The sequence below is a fragment of the Talpa europaea genome, assembly GCF_964194135.1.
Source record: "Talpa europaea genome assembly, chromosome: 9".
Taxonomy (NCBI): Eukaryota; Metazoa; Chordata; class Mammalia; order Eulipotyphla; family Talpidae; genus Talpa; species Talpa europaea.
Genome location: NC_140076.1, coordinates 31,876,838 through 31,899,460, shown reverse-complemented (window position 1 = coordinate 31,899,460; position 22,623 = coordinate 31,876,838). Strand labels below are relative to the sequence as shown.

General features: G+C 35.2%; 1 protein-coding gene across 1 annotated transcript; it reads right to left on the bottom strand.

Moving 5' to 3' along the window:
- Nucleotides 1-1,372: 1,372 nt before the first annotated feature.
- LOC311176655 (uncharacterized protein C1orf185) lies at nucleotides 1,373-21,371 on the bottom strand (the record flags this gene model as incomplete). Its single annotated transcript, XM_084242309.1, has 5 exons — nucleotides 1,373-1,761; nucleotides 3,260-3,296; nucleotides 7,530-7,665; nucleotides 9,549-9,654; nucleotides 21,284-21,371. 5 exons carry the CDS (start codon nucleotides 21,369-21,371, stop codon nucleotides 1,373-1,375), a joined length of 756 nt encoding a protein of 251 aa, XP_084098435.1.
- Between the last annotated feature and the right edge of the window lie 1,252 nt (nucleotides 21,372-22,623).

The window sequence follows — 22,623 nt, the reverse complement described above, 5'->3', positions numbered from 1 at the left end:
GAATCACATTTTCTCCAATTCTCTGCTTTCCACCTTGCAAATGCTTCATTGCTTTTTCACTGCAGATTCGCTGTTTTTGTTTTCCTCCCAAACCACAAGATGGGACATGCAGTCCATAGTTCCCCAGTTTATATTCCTTCTATGCCAGAGACTAGTCAATGGTAGAATCTCTTATCTCCAAACCCAAATTCCTTAGGAAGTTTTAGGATCTTAACAATATTAGAGGCAACTTCCTTCACAAGATAGGCAATAAGATAAAAGTTGTAGGACACCAAGAGACAAAGATCAGTTATATTTTTTTATGGGTTCTTACAAACCCTGACCTGAAATGAGTACTTAGATTTAGGGTGGATATAGGGAGATGTTCTCACAATGCATAAGCATACTGTGTAGAAATGATAAGGCACTTAAAAAGGAAGTTGTTCTAATCCTTTTTAATATTTTCCCTAGGACAGAAATATAGGCCTAGGTAATGCTTTTATCTTATTTGAGACAAGTTGCCTTTATTGTAATAGGAATGATACTGGGACAACATGAAAAGGTATTGATATGAGTAATTTAAATACAAAAAATTATATTATTTTTTGTTAATTGTTTTTCCCAGGAGAAAAAAAAGGAGAAACTAATTATGTAGAGAATATTTAAGAGAAAGGGAAAAAAAGATTAAGTACATGGTGGGTATCAGAAATCCATCAGAACCATAAATAGAAAATTAACACAGGGTCTTTCAGATGACAGAAATTCTGATTCATGTAATTGATTCAGGTGCCAATGTACATAGCTGCTGCCATTGTCATCATGATGGCGTGAGGGATGGGGTTCCATTCTTAGAACTAGAAATGGAAGAAGACAAAGAAAATTATTTTTTGGGTTCTTCAGAATATTCCAGGCTCCCCTTGATCAATCCTTTTTGTTTGTTTTTGCTTACCAAAATCATGATATAATAAGATTTGAAGTGCAGATGACTTGTGTATTTAAAATTCAAAAAAGCTCGTGGAGGTATTCTATTCAGCCTGACCCACATTAAAATAAATTGAAAATGTCAAAGTATAAGGAAATGCTCTGAATTCTTTATTCAAAAATATATTTGTGCTGATGATTTCTTAAATTAATTCTTCTTATATTGAAATACATTTTATTATGTCTTTTGATGAGATACAAGGAGTTAAACTTAGTGTTCATGACAACACTCTAGTTCTTGTAATTTTGTTTCCAGAAATAAGAATGGGCAAGGCAAGTAGGAACACTCTATGGTAAAGAATAAGAAAAGGAATATAATCATGGACATGTTAAGAGACTCAGAAGCCAGTAATTCAGCTTTAACTTTACATGATTTCAATGAATACAAAGTTTTCCCCAAAATCATTCAGTATTATGTTGAATAAAGGTTTGGTATTTCAACCTCTGTATTTCTTTGTGTAATTATTTCCTTAATGTTGTCATCTTTTTGATCATCACAAAGTGTCTTATTCAGTACACTTTCAGTACATTCATCTAATGAAATGGTTGACAGGTATGAAAATACTTTCTCCATTAGAGGTTCCCTGAGAAGAGGCATTGGTGAGCTCTTTTTTGATGGAGAATCATCAGAAAACCAGTCATCAGCTGCTTCTATACTTTGGCTATAACAAGAATCTGATGGTAACGTTGATACACTTAAGGTAGCACTGCTGCAATTTGTTGCCAAGCTAGTCTCTGAGGGATCACAAATAACCTTTTTTGTTGCAAGGCAGAACTCATCTTTAGAGTGATCTTCAATTGCTGTAAAAGAAAATTAGATTTACTATGAATATTACATAATTGTGAGCCAAATTTAATGATAAGGATAATGTTTCTTTTAAAAATGCAAACTCTTTTTAGAATTATAATGGACAGGAGGATGCTACAGTGAAAATTCTGAGTTGCTCTCATGTACAGTACAGTAATATGTAATTGGCAATATCTTTATGATAATGAAGATTAGAAAAGTCTGTTCTGAATAAAGGAACCTATTTTAATAGGTGAAGTTTCTATAGAGGCTAGAAATCTTAGTTCTTCAATGTCCCTTAAAATTAGAAAAGTCAAATAGTTTTTTAACCTTAATTAAAAATAATCTAACTTAAAAATATATATACTTCCTTGATCAGCTAGGTTATTTTTGTCCACAATGGGAAGGGCCTATGGATTGGCTTTATTTATTTATTTATTTATTTATTTATTTATTTATTTATTTATTAAATTTTGCTTGAGCTTTTATTTATTTATTTATTGACGTTTTATTTATTTATTTATACAAGCACTGGGTGCAGTCAGAAGCGCAGGAGGGTGAGAGAATTCACCAGAGCCAGAGCGGAGAGCAGAGCAGGCAGATGGACGAAATACACTGCTGAGGGGAGCAGCGGGCGGCAGGAGAGGTCTGCTCGCCATGTGGGACCCTCGCTGGTGGCCGGGGATTGAACCAGCGCTGCAGAGGCTGCTGGCAGCTTTGCAGCCCAGCGTTCAACCGCTGTGCCACCAGGGGAGGCCCCTATGGATTGGCTTTATACCAATAAAAGTAATAGCATTCCTATAGAACATTACAATTTACAAACTGGATTGAAATCCTTCCATATCTCATTTTTAGACTCAATAATTCATTAAGGTTGTTATTGTTAGCACTTCAAAAAAGAGAAGACTAAGACAGACTTAGAGAAACAGCTCACCACAAATCAAATAAAAAATGGACTTCAATATAGATTTTTGATACTTTAAGTCTCTAGTGCTTCTATCATTACATTATTTATGCTGCTGATTGATATTTTAAAATGTGTTATTTTAGAAAATATCGCATTTCTATAACATCATAAAAAATCTTTTATATTTATATTAACTTATAAATGTGAAATTATGAAACTGGTTTAGATATCTTTTTACATAGCATTTCTGATATTATATAGAAGTGTAATGTTTCGAGATACTAAGACATAATTGCAATATATAAAGGGTGATAAAACACTTATGACCTTTTGCCCTCCAGCAGTTCTATACAGCATTGAGTATGGTGTCTTTGGATATAAATAGGGACAAAAATTAAATTTCACATTTTAATATAAAGTGATATTGGAAGATTTGTTTTCTAAAAATATATGTGCATTCACATACTAATACACTATTTTTTCTCTTGAATTGTTATGGCTTGTAAAAATACTTAGGTAACATTTATGATAACCTTAATTCTTTAAAATATGAATTGCTATAAGTTGATTACAATTTCTTTTAATAAATTTTTGAGGAAAAGTACCTTTTGTTTGTGATGTTTCCTTTCTTCTTTGCTCCTCCTACATAAAAATTATTTGTATTTTAAAAAGTTTTTACATAATTTCTTCAATATATATGGGAATAATATATTTTAGCATCATAACAAATTCTGATAGTTTTTCTGACATGAATTTATTTTATCGAAATATTTTGACAGAAAAGAAAAAGAATTGAGCTATCATCTGGAAAAAGAATATAGACTGGTTCCAGAAGGCAGTCTCCAGGAGAGGAGTGCAATAGAATTATTTCTCTCTTTCCTCTCTCTAACTTAAAGTTAGAACTACAGAGAACAAAAACAGTAATTAGAATTCCTAGACTTACTCATTTCATTAACCAACAGCAGCAAAAGAAAAGTGAATCCTAGCTGAAGGCTTTTTCAAAAATTCAACTCTTTTGAAGCAAATAAAGTATTTCCTCAAACAGTACATGTCAGCTATACTCTGGGAAGCTGGCACTGTAGTAGTTCTCAAATTTAAGAGCATTAGAATCACCTGCTGTGCTTGTTAAGATGCTCATTCTTGGTCATAATATCGGAGAGACCCTACAGTAACAGATTCTCTGAGCGTGGGGCTTGAGAGCATGTATTATAACACACTCAAGTGATGCTGATTCAGATTTTCCTTCAAGCGCTAAACAATGGACTAGTGCATAATATCTAAGATGGAGTGAGTGAAAATGAAAATGGAACATATATATATAGATAGATAGATGTAGTATATCTACACACATAGGATATATAGAACAACATTTTTTCCACATGGACACACATACAATATATAGAATAGCAATTTTTTATAACTTTGTGACTTTTTCCTTTTATATAGATAAAGGCCAACATAGATAAGTTCTTGAACTTACCTTGCCTGGATTTAAGATAAATACAATTTATGAGTCCTGTATATATTATGTTAGAATATTGCTTCTCAGGCTTTATATGCCTATTTAGCTTGATAAACTATAGATTCTGACTCAGTAGGTCTGGGGTTGGGTCTGAGATTCTGCATAACAGATTCATAGGTAATGCTAATATTGCTGGTCTGGGAACCAGAAATTAAGCCCTAGACTGATTCAATTCTATCCAAACTAAGGGAATGACAAAATAGGCCATCCATGTTTTCTTTTATTTTATGACACATTGTAAAAATGAGCAGACAAGCCACAGTTTGGAAAAAACACATGTATAACATATGTATCTCACAATAGACATATATCCAAAATATATTAAGAACTCCTTCAAGTCATAGCTTAAAAAACAAACAAAACAAAATAGCAAATTTAAAAATGGGCAAAAGACTGCAACAGACAGGTCACACACAAAAATATAAAACTGGCCAATGAACACATGAAGGTGCTTAACACCTTTAGCTATCAGATACATCTAAATTAAAAGCTTACTGAAATACAATTTAAAACCCATTAAAATGACTAAAATTAAAAAATAGTATTAACATCAAATGTCGGCAAGGATGCAGAACAACCAGAACTCTCACTTACCCTTGCTCATGGGAGTGCAGTAAATTACGGTCACTTTAGAAATGTGTTTGACAGTTTTGCATAAAGTTACACATGTCCTCACCCATTCTATGCTCAGGGATTTTTCCCATGAGAAAATGAAATCTATGCTCAGTGAAAGTACATGGATATTAAAAGCAGCTTTATTTATACTAGTCAAAAACTGAAAACAATAGAGAGCCCAGAAATGAATCCACACATATTTGTCAATTGCTTTATTATAAAGGAGTCAAGAATCTAATATAGGGGAAGGACAGTCTCTTCCATAAATGGTGTTAGGAAAACTGCATAGTCACATGCAAAAGAATGAAACTGGACCCCCATTGTGCACCATCCACAAAAATAAAAATAGATCAACTTTAATGTAAGACCTGAAGTCATAAAACTCTTAGAAGAAACATAGTGCTAATCTCCTTGACATTGGTCTTAGCCATGATTTTTTTGGATCTGTCTCCAAAAGCAAAAACAACAAAAGTAAAAATCAGTAAGTGAAATACGTCAAACTCCAAAACTTATGCACAGCAAAGGAAACTATCAACCAAATGAAAAGAAAATCTCCCAAATGGGAGAAAACACTTGCCAATCATATATCTGATAAAGGAATAACATCCAAAATAAATAAAGAATGCATGCAACTCAATAGACAATAATAAATTGATTTAAAAATGGGCAGAGGATCTGAAGACATTTTCCCAAAGAAGACATGTAGATGGCCAAAAGATAAATGAAGAGGTACTCAACATCAGGAATAATCAGGAAATGCAAATCAAAACCACATTGAGATTTCACCTTACACCTGTTGGGATGGATATTATCAAAAAGACAAGAAATAACAATTGTTGGCAAGCTGTGGAGAAAAGGGAACTCTTGGACACCGTTTGTGATGTAAATTGGTACAACCATTATGGAAAACAGTATGGAGTTTCCTCAAAAAGTAAAAAAATAGACACACAGGTAACTCAGCAATCCCGCTTCTGGGTATATAACTGAAGGAAATGAAATCACTAACTTGAAAAGATGCCTGCACCCCCAAGTTCATTACAGCATTAATTATAATAGCAAAGACATGAAAACAACCTAAGTATCCATCAGGAGATGGATAAAAGAAATGTGGGGTTTATATGATGAGTCTTTTCCTACTATTCTCTACTACGAAACTGAGGCTCCAAATGCAACATTTTTACTGAACATATTACTTCCTTTCATAACTATTTTTCATTTTTTCTTCTTGTCAAATTCCTATTCATGTCTCAAAACCCAGCTAAAACTGTTTCCTCTGTGAAGCCTTCCTCAATTGAAGTTACTTTGTCTGCATTTCTTCAATTTTGTGGCTCTTATCACATTGTGTTTTAATTTTTTGTATGTTTTTCTTTTCTGCATTAATCTTGAGCTTATCTGGGCCTGGATTCATATCTTATATGTGTATACAGCCTCAGTGCCAAAACTAGTGTTGCTCAAAAAATGTTTATTAAATGAATGAACACTGAGTTCAACTTGAATTCAGTATTCAAGATGTACATTGAGACATTGCCCTCCATCAGTGTTGCTATTTATCTATGCATGTTGTAAGGCCATTAGAGTATAGCAGGTTTTGGAATAATAATGTTTCATTCAAAGTCATTTTATTGTAGTGTTACTGAGAAAAAAAAATTGATGCCCAGGGGCCACTGTTGGTATGCAGTTTTCAGGGTCTCCCCTGTCTGCGTGGGTTTTCTCCAGGTTCTCTGTCTTTCTCCCACATTCCCAAAATGTGCACATTAGGCTCACTAGCATGTTGAAATTGTCCCAGGAGGCGTGGGGTAGATGTGAGTATACCCTGGGATGGTGTGGTAAGCTGCATTTTTCCCTGAGCTGCCAGGATGAGCTCTGGTCACCCAATACCCTGAACTGGAAGGAGCAGGTTGGAAAATGAATGCATGAATGAAGGAATGGATACAAATTATGTTTAGTATTTTAAGTGTTTGGAGTCTTTAGAAGTTTGAAGATAGTTTTGTGACCAGAAATATGCTCTAGGAAATTAACTTTGGTTTTTATCAACTAGCCTATTGTAAAATACTTTTCGTGATGTGCCTTTTCACTTAAAGTCTCCATTCACAAGACAGCATTAAATGAGGACCTACTGAATTTGTTCTGTTTAGCTATACCATAGTTTGAAATTTCTACTAGCATTTTAGCCCATGTAATGTTTCCGGCACTTACCACATTGCATAGAGTTAATTATGTATATGCTTTTCCTACTGTCCTACACTAGCATCTCCAAGGTCTGGGTTCCATCTTACTATCCTCAGTAGGCCAGTCTAGAGTTTAGAATGCAATGAAGTCTTAATAAATCCTTGCTAAGTTGTATTTAATTTCAGTTAGTTGGCTTGGTTAGGTTATCTGAGTATCAACTTATCTCCAAATTTCTATCCTTTGATAGACCTGGTAACTTTGGTGGTTTTTTTTTTTTCCCCTTATCCATTTTTCCTCATCTCTACAACAGTTCCAAAAAAAGACAAATGTAGGTTCTCAGGTTAGAGATATAGAGATGCAACTGTAGAAGGAGACATTTTCATTTAGTTTTCCAGTTTCCTATAGATTAGTTCTAACTGCTTTGGTTAATTTAAATTTAGCTTCATGTTTTGTATCTCAAATTTAAAAATATCTGTGTATACTCTGTGTTTAAAAATTAAAGACAACAATGCTAATAACATGGTGTCAAAAGAAATTATTTGAAAAGAGTGCTATGAAATATACTCTACCTGTAATTGGAATTTTCCAGTATGAAAATTTCGAGAAATAAAAACACACTGAGGGTGAGATTTAACCTTCGCCTTTAATGGCCTTTGCTTACATCGCACATCCTTTGCTTGAAATTTGGAATTTTGAAATATTTCTCTGAAAAATATTTTATAAAGAATGTTAGTAAACATGAATTATGAACCAATTAAAATTGTTCAATAGTTACATGTAATGGTTTAATAGTTGAAATAAATATATTACTATTTAAAAACACAAATCAGCTTATATATTCCCTTCCTATATGTCACTGATTTCATTACACCTGTTTTTTTCATAGAATGCTAAATTAAGCTACTTCTTGTACAAGGTTAATATTTCCAATTGAAGATTAACCATGAGTTTTTTATATTCTTCTGTTGTTTTTTTTAAGATTTATTTATTTATGCATACAAGAACTGGGGTACAAGTCAGAGGTGTGGGGGGGGTGAGAGGATTCACCAGAGACAGAGTAGGGAACAGAACAGGCAGATGTACTGAAATACACTGCTGAGGGGAGCAGCAGGCGAGACAGGAGAGGTCTGCTGTGCCATGTGAGTAGCTCCCTGACCGGGGATTGAACTCATGCTTCAGTGGCTGCGGATAGTTTCATAGGTTGCGTATTAACCCCTTGCGCCACCAGGGAGGCCCTATATTCTTCTTCTGATTGTGAGAGAATCAATTGACTTCAATGTTACTCTTTTCATAAATTTACCTTTAATGGCAAAGGAAATTAAATAAAACTGACTGCTCAATTTTTTTTAAAAAAGATTTATTTATTTACACATAGAAGAAGTGGGGTGTAAGCCAGAGGTGCAGGGGAATGAGAGGATTCACCTGAGACAGAGTGGGGAGCAGAATAGGTAGATCCACTGAAATACACTGCTGAGGGGAGCAGCGGGCGAGACAGGAGAGGTCTGCTGTGCCATATGTGGGTAGCTCCCTAGCTGGTTAACACTTAGGCCACCAGGGAGGCCCATTTTGTATATATCTTTAGAGGAAAAAATAACCTTCTTAACCCGACGTTCTCCTCTAGTGATCTGCTCCCAGTCTCCCTCTCTCACTCTGATCTATTTACAATAGCCTTTTATTTATTGAACAGTATCAAAATCATTCCCACTTGGAGTTTTTATACTTTCTATCTCTTCAGCTTTGAAAGTTCTTCTACAGGGTTTTCACATGGCTGGCTCCTTCTTTTCATTAGGTCTCAGATTAAACACTGCCCACACTAGAAGTCATTCCCTGGGCATTTTACCTATTTGTTCACTATTTGTCTCCTCCCAGTGGCACTGCAAGTCTATGAAACAAGTCTAGGAACCTTGTCTGACCTGTTCACAGTCATATCAATCAGTACCTACAATAATGGCAGGCACCCAACAAATATTTGTTCAAAGAATGAATAAGTGAATAATTCCTAGATTTTTTGATTTGTGCAAATGGACAGATGTATTCATTTGGGAGAAAGGGAACACTGAAACAGTGTGTGGGAAGATCATGTTATGATATATCCTTTTCAATTCAGTTAAAGCAAATATTGAATTGATTAGATAACTTAAAAGCCAAATTTTAGAATGGAAAGGAACTGAGGTGTCAGGTATCTTTTTTTTTTCTTGGTCTCTGGCAAAAGACTACACTAGAGCACACCAGAGCATTCTGTCAGCTATTCTTAAATATCTCCTAAAGAAAGAATGTCTTTCTCTCTCCATAATGTTTTTAACCTTTAAGTTAGTAGTCAAAAACTTTTACATTTTCTAGCCTTATAATTCAAACTCCATTTTCTAAGTAATAAAGTGAATCTCACTATTCCATAAAATCTTAAAGTGTGAATATTACTATTACACTGTTAGGACTATTATACTACTAGGACTTCTCTTTTTTGGGTTATTTTACACATGTAAAGCTTTCTCTGACCAATCAAAGGGTCTATAACCAACCCCCAAATTAAAGAATCAATATTTAAGTTTGGATTTTTTTCAAAGAAAAAATTAAATAATAAACCTTACCTTCGTTTGCAAATTAGGAACCACAAAGCTGATGCCAAAGCAAAGAAACCAATCCCCAAAGTAACAGCACCAGCAGCCAGAAAATAGGTTAAGTGGTTAAAAAAACCTATACAAATAAATTATAAAAAATTATTTCATGCATGTATCTTCATTCTCTAGGTGAAATTAAAAGACATATCTATATTTCAAATGCTATGCAGTGAAGTGTTAAGACATTAACTAGGAAGCTGGGAGACTTGAATTCTAATATCTGAAGCCATCCTAACAAATATCAAGTCTCTGAATTTGAGAATTGTATGCACTGTATGTTGACCCGGGCTCAGGGCACATTTCTCTGGCCTTGCCAGGACTTGAGACCTAGATTTTGTTTTTGTACATGTGTCACCTCCTTTTCTTATCTAGTTTCTCCCTTCCCAGAATAGCTGTGAAGATTTGCGTTATTTTTACAGTATCTTTTGTTACAATCTTCCAATATCAGATACTTTTCATTTTCAGATTGTATTATCAATTACTATAGAAAATGAGGAAATTAAAGAAAAACATAAGGAATTTTTTAAGATCTTAGAAATATTTAAACATTTCATTTCCACTTTATCTCAGGAACAGTAAAAGATCATCGCCAAAAGCTAAATGAAAGGAATATAAAATAATATACCACAGATTTATAATTGGAAAAACTTATAGGAGTTACATGGTATAATTCATCTTAAAGATGACGAAATTGAGGCCTGGGTAAAAAAAGTAACTGAATTAAGATTATGCAGTAAATTAAAGCCAATCCTTATTTTAAAAAAATATATTATCCTTGCTACCACTCATGTAAATAATAGTATATATTAAAAAGAATTAGGAATAAATAGAGCATGAGGTAATTATAGTCAGGTTGATCAAGTATTCCTGAAATCAGCTATTGGAGCATAAAATAAATTATAGAAAGTTGTCACAGAAGGCTGTATAGTCTTGAAGGGCATTAAGACAACATAGGAGTATATTATTTTGGGTAAAGTGTCTACAAGTATAAAGCTAGTTGAAAGTCTCTATTTGTAAACATAAGTTCCACAAAAGATAAGGCATGATAAAGACCTTGTTCCCATACTTCTGTTGTTTCCTAAGTAATTTTCAGCTTCCAAGATGGTGCCTCTCAAATCTTAATTTTCTTTGGGTTCAGAAATGTTTACATTTGGAACTAATTAATAGTATCAAAGAAGTTACATAAGTGATACTTATAATATGAAAAGAAAATCTAAATGCCCCACATTTGGAAGTCAATTAAATAACTTATGATGATACTACATATGAAAAATATAGTACTATTTAAAAATGATTGAATCAAAAAGGACACAGAAACATTCATTCCAAAGAGCACCTGCACCCCTATGTCTAGAGCAGCACTATTTACAATAGCTAAGCTTTGGAAACAACCCAAATGCCCCAAAATAGATGACTGGATCAAGAAGATGTGGTACATATACACCATGGAATATTACTCAGCATTCAAAAAAGATAAACACGTGCAATTTGCAGCAACATGGATGGAGCTGGAAAGGATCATGCTCAGCGAAATAAGCCAGAAAGAAAAAAAAAATACTGGATGGTCTCACTCATAACAGGAATCTAGAAAACCTAAATAAGGGACCAGGAAAAAGAATAACTATAAGGAAGAAAAAAATCAAAATCAACAAACAACTATGAACCAGAGACACACTTTGGGGAGGGAGGGGGAAGGAGGGATTGGGGTCAAAATCAGGGGGTTGCAATTGCATGGGGAATATAAAAAAAATAAAAATGACTGGATCAAGAAGATGTGGTATATATACACAATGAAATATTATTCAGCAATCAAAAAAGATAAACTCATGCCATTCGCAGCAACGTGGATGGAGCTAGAAGGATTTATGCTCAGTGAAATAAGCCAGAAGAAAAAAAGAAAAATATCAGATGGTTTCACTTACACTAGGAATATAAGGAAACCAAATAAGACATCAGTGTAAAAAAAATAACAGTACACAACACGACAAAGCAAAAACAGACAATTATAAATCAGAGACATACTGCAGGGAAGGAGGAGGGAGAGGGATCAGAGGGAGGGAGAGCAGAGCACAGGGGACTGAGGTGATGGTGCACAGGTGCATTGGTGATGGAAACTCTATGGGGACTACACCTGAGGAGCTGGGGGGAAGCAAATATTGTTTAAAAATGAAAAATGATGTAAAAAATTTTAAATAATTAAAAAAATAAAGAGAAAAAAGGAAAAAGAAAAATATAGTACTATTTAATTATTTAGAACAGGTTTTCTCAAAATCAATAATATTGATCTCTGGGACCAGACAGTCCTTGCTGAGGGATTGTCCTGTCCATTTTACCAAAGATGTCTCCACATTACCAAATATATTACTGGTGGGGGGAGGCAGAATTGCTCCCAGTTGAACATACTGGTATAACAGTGTAAGTGAGCATCAGAGAGTATTTAATGATAAAAGCAAGATAGGGAAAACCCATATTTAAAAAATTAAAAAGATGCAGTTCTATTTAAATATAAGATCAAAATCTATATGGACAAAAGAAGAAAGAGTACAGAGAAATGAGTAGGGGTTAAAACCACAGGTGGTAAGTGAGACACTGAATTCTGGAAGGAGGAATTAGCTAGAAGCAGCAGAGAAAATCATTGAGACAAGACCTAGACTAAATCATACTCTGGTACAGTGAATGACTTTATATTACCAAAATCCCTATGAGAAGGGAACCCTGGTCTTTTGAATAAAGTCCAAAAAAAGTTTAAGGTAAATTATTGGAAATGAAAAAATTCAAAAATTTTAAAATGGAGTAAACTCTTTTTTTTAATACATAGATTAAATGAAATGAAATTTAATACTGAGAACTCAACCAATTACATTAAAAAATGGAAATAACATAAATTGTGAGGCTTGGAAAAGATTGAATATATAACATAAAACTTAAAAAATAGAGAAGTTGAAAAGTTATATTCAAAGACACAACCTAAGAAGGTTTTTACTTAAAAAGTTTTTAATTTATACATGGTAAAATTCAGTTTTTTGTTGCATAGTCCTATAAGTTTTAACAAAATACAAAGAATGTTTAATCACAACCTATTTACAGAACAATTTCATCACCCCCAAAATTTCCTTATTCTGTCTCTTAACAGTCAAGTTTTACTTACTGGTAACCACTTATTATATTCCATCTCTAATTTCCATCCTTATAATTGGCTTTTTCAGAATTTCATGGTATCATACAGTTTATGGTCTTTTGTGTCTGACTCTTTTCACTGAGCACAATGCATTTGAAATTTATCTATGTTATTGCATGTATTAATAGTCTTTTTATTGCTGAGTAACATTCCATTTTAAAGATGTACCACAGTGACTTATTGCCCAGCTGAGAAACTTTTTTGGTTGTTTCCAGTTTTGGGTAACTAGAAATAAAGCTATTATACACTTGCATCTAGGTGTTTGTTGAACATAAGCTTTATTTTCAGTAGAGTCCTGTAGCAAATATATATTTAAATTTATAAGAAACTGCTTTCTAAATTCTGGCTTTCTTATCGGCAATATATAACAGTTCCAGTTGCTCTGTATCATCCCCACTTGGTATACTCAGTTTGATTTTAACCATTTCAGTAGATGTGCATTGGTGTGTCATTGTGGTTTTAATTTGCGTTTCCTTGGTGAATAATGATGTTGAACATCTTTTTATGTGTTTATCATCTTTATATCTTTTTCAGTGAAGTATTTGTTCGAATCTATGATTTTTTAGAATTTTTTTTATTCTAGGTACAAAATCTTAGACAGATGTGATTTGGAAATATTTTCTTCCAGTCTGTAACTTGTCTTTTCAATTTTTGTTATGATGTCTTTCACAAGGCAAAATTTTTTAATTTTGATGAGTCCAAATTATCAACTTTTTTTTCCTTTATGGATTGTGTGTGTTAGATCTCAAAATCTTTGTCTAATTCAGGTCATAAAGATTTTCCCCTATGTCTTCCCGTAAAAGCTTTTTTTTTACATTTAATTTATGACTCATGGGGGGCGGAGCAACATGGCGGCGAGGAGACGCTGCGAGTAAGATCTCCCATTAAAAAAAGTTAATAGGGAGGAAAAGCGGCAGGTCCCAGTGAGAACTGGGACATGGAAGAAAAACGGGTGACTCCAGCAAACTACCCGAAGAAGAAAGTGGCCATAAAAGAGGACTAGAAGGGAGGGAAGCGCAGAACCCTGCTCCCCTCCCCCGCCCACAGAGGCGGCACTCTCTGACCGGCAGAGAGGAGGGAAACAACAAACCAAAACGGCCAACAAGAACAAACGACGCAGCAAGCGGGACTGTGAGTGGAAAGGAACTATTGTAGCCACCACACCCCGTGAACGGGAGCTGAGGCGAACCCTGCAGGATTCGCCACAGCGGTGAGCGAACGGCTCTGGGCGCCATTAGAGAAGAACAAAGACCCCGGGAGATGCGCACACAGCCCGGGCTGCCGGTAAGCTTGCGCGGAAAAGCGGCGCGCTTGGCGCGCTTGAAAAGCAAATGCAGACCTGGATCGCGGCTGCCCAGGTACCCGCGCCTGCGACCTAGGTTTGCGGGGAGACGCGCGGAGGTCCTCACTGAGGTGAAGGTCCCTCCCTGAGTAAGCAGGAACCAGGCGCCCAGGCATGGGAGCGGTGCAAAAGGCGCCATTCCCGCGCCACTGAACTGGGCTACAGCCCTCGTCCTGGAACTGAGGGCTTTGAACTGAGACCCGGGGCACGAAAATTCGGGGCGTGGGTTCTCCACGACGGTGGGGCACAAGGCAGACACAGCACCCCAAAGCTGTTGAGGTGTACCCTACCATTCCCGCTCTGTTCCCTGTCCCACGGGGTGGGGGGAGGCGAAAAACAGCCCCCCAAGGACAATAGGAGAGATCTCTGGCGCCACCTAGCGACCAGAAAAAAAAATTCACTAACACCCCATAGAACAGGAAATTTCTTAAGACTGCTTGAAAAGGGTAGAAGGCTTCTGGAGGACCCAGTGGCCAGCCGGGAAGTTAGCCCACACCAGGCCCCTTCCGACCAGCAGTCTGAGCCCACAGAGGGAGCAGGCACCCACGTCCGGGGCAGACCGGGTGCGCAGAAGAGTGTGCCTGAAACCGAGGCGCAGGGACTGCATCCCGCTTCGCCATTTTAGAACAGGGACATTTCTTCAGTAAAAACTGCCTAAAACCAGCAGAAAGCTCCCCCAGAAGACAGAGATGGCTCCTGGAAGAGCCAGAGGGGAGCGGAGAAGTTCACCCAAGATGCTAGTCAGTCCGAGCAACACAGTGTCCCAAGGCATACGACAAATTAGAAAACAGACAGTAGGGAGTAGAAGAACCACACGCAACCTAACAACTCCTCAGGAAAGAAACACACCACAAAAAGAAAACCACTCCCCAGATTGCAACGACAGCAACTTGGAAGAACTTCTGAGCCTTCCAGAAAGAGAATTTAAAATTGCCATGATTAAAAAAGTGATAGATCAGAAGAAGGAAATTGAGTCCCTAAAGAGGGAAGTAAAAGAAATGCAGGAGAGCAAAGAATTAATGGAGGAACTAAAGAACTCTGGGAAAAGCAATGAAAGCAGAATAGATGAAATGGAAGAACGAATAAGTAATCTTGAAGACACAGAAATAAAAAGAACCAAAACAGAAAAGGAAAGAGAAGTACGAAGGAAAAAGAATGAAGAAAGACTTCGGGAACTATCTGACTCCATGAGGAAAGGAAATATAAGAGTTATAGGAATTCCAGAAGGAGAGGAGAGAGATGTAGGAACAGAGAAAATATTCATGGATATAATTGAAGAGAACTTCCCAAATGCAAAGAAGGAGCTGAAAATTGATATACAAGAAGCAAGAAGAACACCAAACTTCCACCACGAAAGGAAAAACACAGCAAGACACATAATAGTAAAGCTCACAAGAATCCAGGACAAGGAAAAAATAATGAAGCTGACAAGAGGGAAGAAACAGATAACATTCAAAGGAAAACCAATCAGGCTGACATCAGACTTCTCTGAAGAAACACTACGGGCAAGGAGAGAGTGGAGGGACATAGTCAACAGACTCCAAGAAAACAGATGCCAACCAAGAATACTCTATCCCGCAAAGCTCTCTTTCCTCCATGAAGAAAGAATATGGACCTTCCCAGACAAAGAGAAACTCCGGAATTTCATTACGACTAAACCCCCACTCCAAAAAATACTACAAGGAATCCTAAAGCCAGAACCTCAGAGGGACGAATAACAACGAAAGAAGACCAAAAAAAAAAAAAAAGTTATTAAAAGAATAAATAAATAAAATCAAAGGAAAGACAAACATAATGGCAAATACAGATGCTAACATAACAATATTAACTCTAAATGTAAATGGACTAAACTCTTCAATAAAAAGACACAGAGTTGCAGCCTGGATTAAGAAACAAAACCCAACCTTTTGCTGTCTCCAGGAAACACATTTAGCTACAAAAGATAAAAATAGGCTCAAAGTCAAAGGATGGAAAACAATCCTACAAGCAAATGGGCCAAAAAAGAAAGCAGGAACAGCTATACTTATATCAGATAAAACAGACTTCAAACTCAAAAAAATAAAAAGAGACCCCAATGGTCACTACATTATGATTAAGGGGACAATACTTCAAGAAGAAATAACACTCATTAACATATACTCACCAAACGAAAGAGCACCAAAATATATCAGACAACTGTTGTCCTCTCTGAAAACAGACATCAGAGAAAACACATATGTAGTGGGAGACTTCAACACACCACTATCAACAATGGATAGATCAACAAGACAAAAAATAAGTAAAGAAACTAAAGCTCTAAATAAGGACCTAGAGCATTTGGGCTTAACAGACATCTATAGAACACTAAACCCCAAAAAAACGGAGTACACATTTTTCTCAAGCGCACACGGATCATTCTCCAGGATCGATCACATACTGGGGCACAAGACAAACATCAACAGATACACCGAGATTGAAATCATACCAACCATCTTTTCTGACCACGAAGGCATCAAACTAGAAATAAATCATAAAAAGAAGGCAAGGAACTATCCTACCTCATGGAGATTAAAAGCCACACTACTGGAAGACCACTGGACTAACGAGGAGATCAAAGAAGAAATTAAAAAATTGTTTGAATTGAATGACAAGGAGGACACCAATATCCTAAATGTATGGGATGCAGCAAAAGCAGTAATAAGAGGAAAATATATAGCAATAGAAGCTCACATCAAAAAACAAGAAAGAACTCAAAGAAACAACCTAATCTCGAAGCTCAAAGATCTAGAAAAAGAACAACAAAAAAACCCCAAAACCAGTAGAAGAAAAGAAATAATAAAAACCAAAGCAGAAATAAATGAAATTGAAACTAAAAAAACAATCCAAAAGATCAATGAAACCAAGAGCTGGTTCTTTGAAAAAATCAATAAAATAGACAAACCCCTAGCCAGGCTCACAAAGGAAAAAAGGGAGAAAGCACAAATACACAGGATCATAAATGAAAGAGGAGAAATCACAACGGACACAGCAGAAATCAAAAGAATAATCAGTAACTACTATGAACAGTTATATGGAAACAAGTTCAACAATCTAGAGGAGATGGACAAATTCCTACAACTCTACAATCACCCAAAGCTAGATAAAGAAGAAATAGAACACCTAAACAGACCAATTACAAGCAGCGAAATTGAAATGGTAATCAAAAACCTCCCCAAAAACAAAAGCCCAGGACCTGATGGATTTACAAATGAATTCTACCAAACATTCAGAGACGAATTAGTGCCTATCCTTCACAAACTCTTCCAAAAAATTGAGAAGGAAGGGACAATACCAAACACGTTCTATGAAGCCAACATTACACTAATACCAAAACCGAATAAGGACAACACAAAAAAGGAAAACTATAGGCCAATCTCCCTAATGAACACTGATGCAAAAATCCTCAATAAAATTTTAGCTATCAGAATCCAACAATGTATCCATAAGATAATTCACCACGACCAAGTTGGATTCATTCCAGGGGCACAAGGATGGTTTTACATCTGAAAATCAATCAACGTTATCCAACACATCAACAAAAAGAAATATAAAAACCATATGATAATATCAATAGATGCTGAGAAAGCTTTCGACAAAGTGCAACACCCATTCATGATAAAAGCCCTTGAAATTCTTGGGATACAAGGAACATACCTCAACATCATAAAGGCCATCTATGACAAGCCAACAGCCAGTATCATTCTCAATGGTGAAAAGCTGAAAGCAATTCCATTAAGATCTGGAACAAGACAAGGATGTCCACTCTCACCACTGCTTTTCAATATAATACTGGAAGTCCTAGCCAGAGCAATAAGACAAGAGAAAGACATCCAAGGAATCCAAATAGGAAAAGAAGAAGTCAAACTATCACTATTTGCAGATGATATGATAATATACATAGAGAGCCCCAAAATCTCCACAGAAAAACTAATTCAACTCATCAATCAATTCAGTAAAATGGCAGGATACAAAATCAACACGCAAAAGTCAGTAGCCTTCCTATACACAAACAATAAATCTGAAGAAGAAGAAATCAAAAAAACCATCCCTTTTATTATCGAAACAAAAAAAAATCAAATATTTGGGAATAAATCTAACAAAAGAGGTAAAGGACCTATACAAAGAAAACTATAAAACACTGTTAAAAGAAATAGAAGAAGACACAAAGAAATGGAAAGACATCCCCCGCTCATGGATTGGAAGAATAAACATTATTAAAATGGCCATCCTACCAAAAGCAATATACAGATTCAATGCTATTCCAATCAAAATCTCAATGGCATTCTTCAAAGAAATAGAACAATTATTGATGAAATTCATATGGAATCACCAAAAACCCCGAATAGCCAAAGCTCTACTGAAAAAAAAAGAGGGAAATGGAGGCATCACACTCCCAGACTTCAAACTATACTACAAAGCCATAATCATCAAAACTGCATGGTATTGGAACAAGAACAGACATACAGACCAATGGAATTGAATAGAAAATCCAGAAATAAACCCACAGATTTATGGTCAACTAATCTTTGACAAAGGAGCAAAGACTATGCATTGGAGCAAAGAAAGTTTGTTCAATAAATGGTGTTGGGAAAACTGGGTCGCTACATGCAAAAGAATGAAGCTTGACCACTACCTCACACCATACACAAAAATCAACTCAAAATGGATTAAAGAACTAGACATAAGACCTGAAACCATAAAATACATAGAAGGAAATATAGGCGAAACACTCCATGATATGCACATCAAAGACATCTTTACAGACACATCACCCAAAGCAGTGATGGTGAAGGCAAAGATAAACAACTGGGACTACATCAAATTAAAGAGCTTCTGCACAGCAAAAGAGACAATAACAAAAACAAAGAGAAACCCCACCAACTGGGAGAACATTTTTGCACCCAACACTAATGATAAAGGACTGATCACAAAAATCTGCAAAGAGCTGATGAGAGTCAGCAACAACAAAGAAAATAATCCAGTCCAAAAATGGGCAGAAGAGCTAAAAAGAAAATTCTCTGAAGAGGAAATGCAAATGGCCAACAGACATATGAAAAAATGTTCAACATCACTTGTAATCAGGGAAATGCAAATCAAAACTACAATGAGATACCATCTCACACCAGTGAGAATGGCACATATTAAAAAAAGTAGCAACAACAAATGTTGGCGAGGGTGTGGAGAAAAAGGAACTCTTCTGCACTGTTGGTGGGAGTGCAAACTGGTCCAACCACTATGGAGAGCTGTGTGGCGATTTCTGGACCTACTAAACATAGAGCTTCCATATGATCCAGCAATTCCACTCCTAGGTATTTACCCAAAGGACACAGAAACATCAATTCCAAAGAGCACCTGCACCCCTATGTTTATAGCAGCACTGTTTACAATAGCTAAGCTTTGGAAACAACCCAAATGCCCAAAAATAGATGACTGGATCAAGAAGATGTGGTACATATATACCATGGAATATTACTCAGCATTCAAAAAAGATAAACACATGCAATTTGCAGCAACATGGATGGCGCTGGAAGGGATCATGCTCAGCGAAATAAGCCAAAAAGAAAAAAATACCGGATGGTCTCACTCATAGCAGGAATCTAGAAAACTTAAATAAGGGACCAGGAAAATGAATATAAGAAAGTGAAAATCAAAATCAACAAACAACTATGAACCAGAGACACTTTTTGGGGGGTGGGGGGCGGGAGGGGAAGGATTGGGGTCAGAATGAGGCGTTTGCAATTGTATGGGGGAATATAAAAATAAAATTTATTATTTAAAGAAAATAAATAAATAAATATTGCAAAAAAAATTTATGACTCATTTTAAATTAAATGTTGCATAAAATGTGAGATATGGGCAAGCATTTTTTTATTTTGTTTTACATATGTGTAGACAGTGGTTCTAACAATATTTGTTGAAAAGACTATCCTTTCTTCATTGAGTTGTCTCTGTACCTTTGTTAAAAATCCAATTAGCTATATTTGTATCAGTTTATTTCTGGACTCTATTCTGTCTCTTTGATCTATGTTGTCTATCCTTTTGCTAATGACAATACTATCTAATATTTAGATAACAAATACCATATGCCAGACAAGTTCAAAGGGTTTTATATATATTAATTTGTTTGATTCTCATAAAACTGAGTTAAGTATTTTACCCCCCCCTTAACAAATGATGAAAGAAAAAGCAAAATGAGGTTGAGTAATTTGTTTAAAGGTATATAAACAGTCAATGAGGAAGCAGTAGTAATTTAAAAATTGATAAGGTCTTTCCTTGTCTAGGTTGAGGAAGAACAAAGATACCAAGTTTCTCTAGTAATGATTCTAAAAACTTGTTAATTTTTGCTAGATTACCACATTCTCTGTCAGCAGTGTCATTAATTTTGAAATGAATAACTTGATATATACCCTAAGAATTTAAATTTATGCTTGTGGGAATTTAAAATCACAATATAAATAACTCATGCATTAAAGAATAAATCAATGAAAATTTGAAATACATAGAACTAACCAATAATGAAAGCACTTGCAACAACAAAGTTGGAGCCAAATTAAAGGGAAATGTATGCCCTTAAATGCATATTTCAGAATGGAAAGCTGTAAAATAATGAGTTTAGCATCCAAATTACAAGTTGAAAAAGACCAGCAAAATAAGCCTAAATAACTCAGAGTAAGGAAATAATAAAGAACAGAAGTAAATGAAATAAAAATTAAGATTCCTGGTAAAGCCTAATGAAATTAACAAAACTCTAGTAATTTAACCAAATGAAAAAATAAAAGCCATAAATAATGTTAATAATGAAAAATGAATATATTATAGTTATAGCAGAGATTAATAAAATATTTTTGATATTTATGCTACCATATTTTAAAATTTATCCTAAATTATATATACCTAAAAAGTGACTTACAAAAAGTGACTCAAGAAGTAACAGAAAACCTAAATGAACATGTATCCATTAAAGTGAATCAGCAGTTACAAAATTCCCCCTACAGAAAATAGCAGGCCCCAATTACTTTACAATTTACTGTATACCCATGATTCAAGTATTTCTTATCTTATACAAGCCTCCCAGAGAATAGAAGGAGATTTCTGGCTGTTTGTTCAAATACATTTTCCTCTTCTTCCCAAGCAAAAAGCTAGACTACATATCCTAGCTTCCCATACCATTAGGTAAAGCCATGTGACTGAGTTCTAACCAATGGAATTTGAGTGGAAGTGATGTCATAAAAACCTCCCAAGCACCTTTCTCCATGTTCTTTCTCCCTTAGGCTGGTAGGGATTGAAATGATCCCCAGGGAACTTTAGAAACTATAAGTTATCACGGATTTAATTGACATTTATAGAACACTCAACCCAAATAAAATCAAAATACAACATATCAGGATGTGTTAGATGACACTAAAAGCAATACTTAAGGAAAAATCTATAGCAAAAAACTGCAATGTTAGAAAAATATGTAAATAACCTTAAAAACTAGAATAAGTTCAGCAAATAATATCCAAAACAAACAAAAAAAGTTTGAAAAAAGTGAAAACCAATGATATAGCAGAAAACTAACAGAGAAGGTCAATGAAACCACAAACTGGTTCGCTGAGATTAATAAAGTTGACAACTTCTAGATAGATTGATCAAGACAATGAACACAAATTACCTTTATCAGAAATGGCATTACTATATATTCTACAGATATAAAAAGACTAGTAAGTCAATATTATGAACAACTTTATGCTAATAAATTTAACAACTTAGAAGGAATGGAAAAATCCCTTAAGGCATAAATTTCCAAACTCACTCAAGAATAGATAACATAGATAAACCAATGTCTATTGAAGAACCCGAAATTATAATAAAAATTCTCCCCCCGTGCCCAGATAACTTTGCAGGTAAATTCTACCAGACATCACTAAAAAAAGAAAAAAGAAAGAAATTTTTAAAAATTCAGACAATGTTGAAAGACTGATAGCTTTCCTCCTAAAATCAAGGGTTTACTCTCACATCTATACAATACTGCGCTGAAGGGTCTAGCTAGCATAACCGGAAATGAAAAAGAAATAAAAGGCATCTAGATTCAAAAAGAAGAAATCAGTGTTTATATCCCCAGTGTTAAAGTCTGAATGTTTTTATATGCCTAAAATTCAAATGTCGAAAAAATTTTAATTTATTTAAAAAATATTTTTATTGAGTTTATAGTGGTTTACATTGCTGTTTACATTATAGAAGTATAGAAGTGTAGTCCCTCCCTTCAGGTATTATTGCCACAGAACACCCACTACCAAAGAACCCACAATCCACCACTATAGACCCTTGTGCTCCCAACCCTCTTTGTTCTTGTCCTGACCCCTCCTTCCACCCCCCTGATTGTCCCCATTCCATAGTCAGCTTTCAAGGATTCGATTTTTAGTTTGGCTTGATCTGACCCTTCATTTTGCTGTTCTATATTCCACACATACATGACATTCTCTGATATTTGTCTTTCTCCTATTGATGAATTTTACTTAGCATAA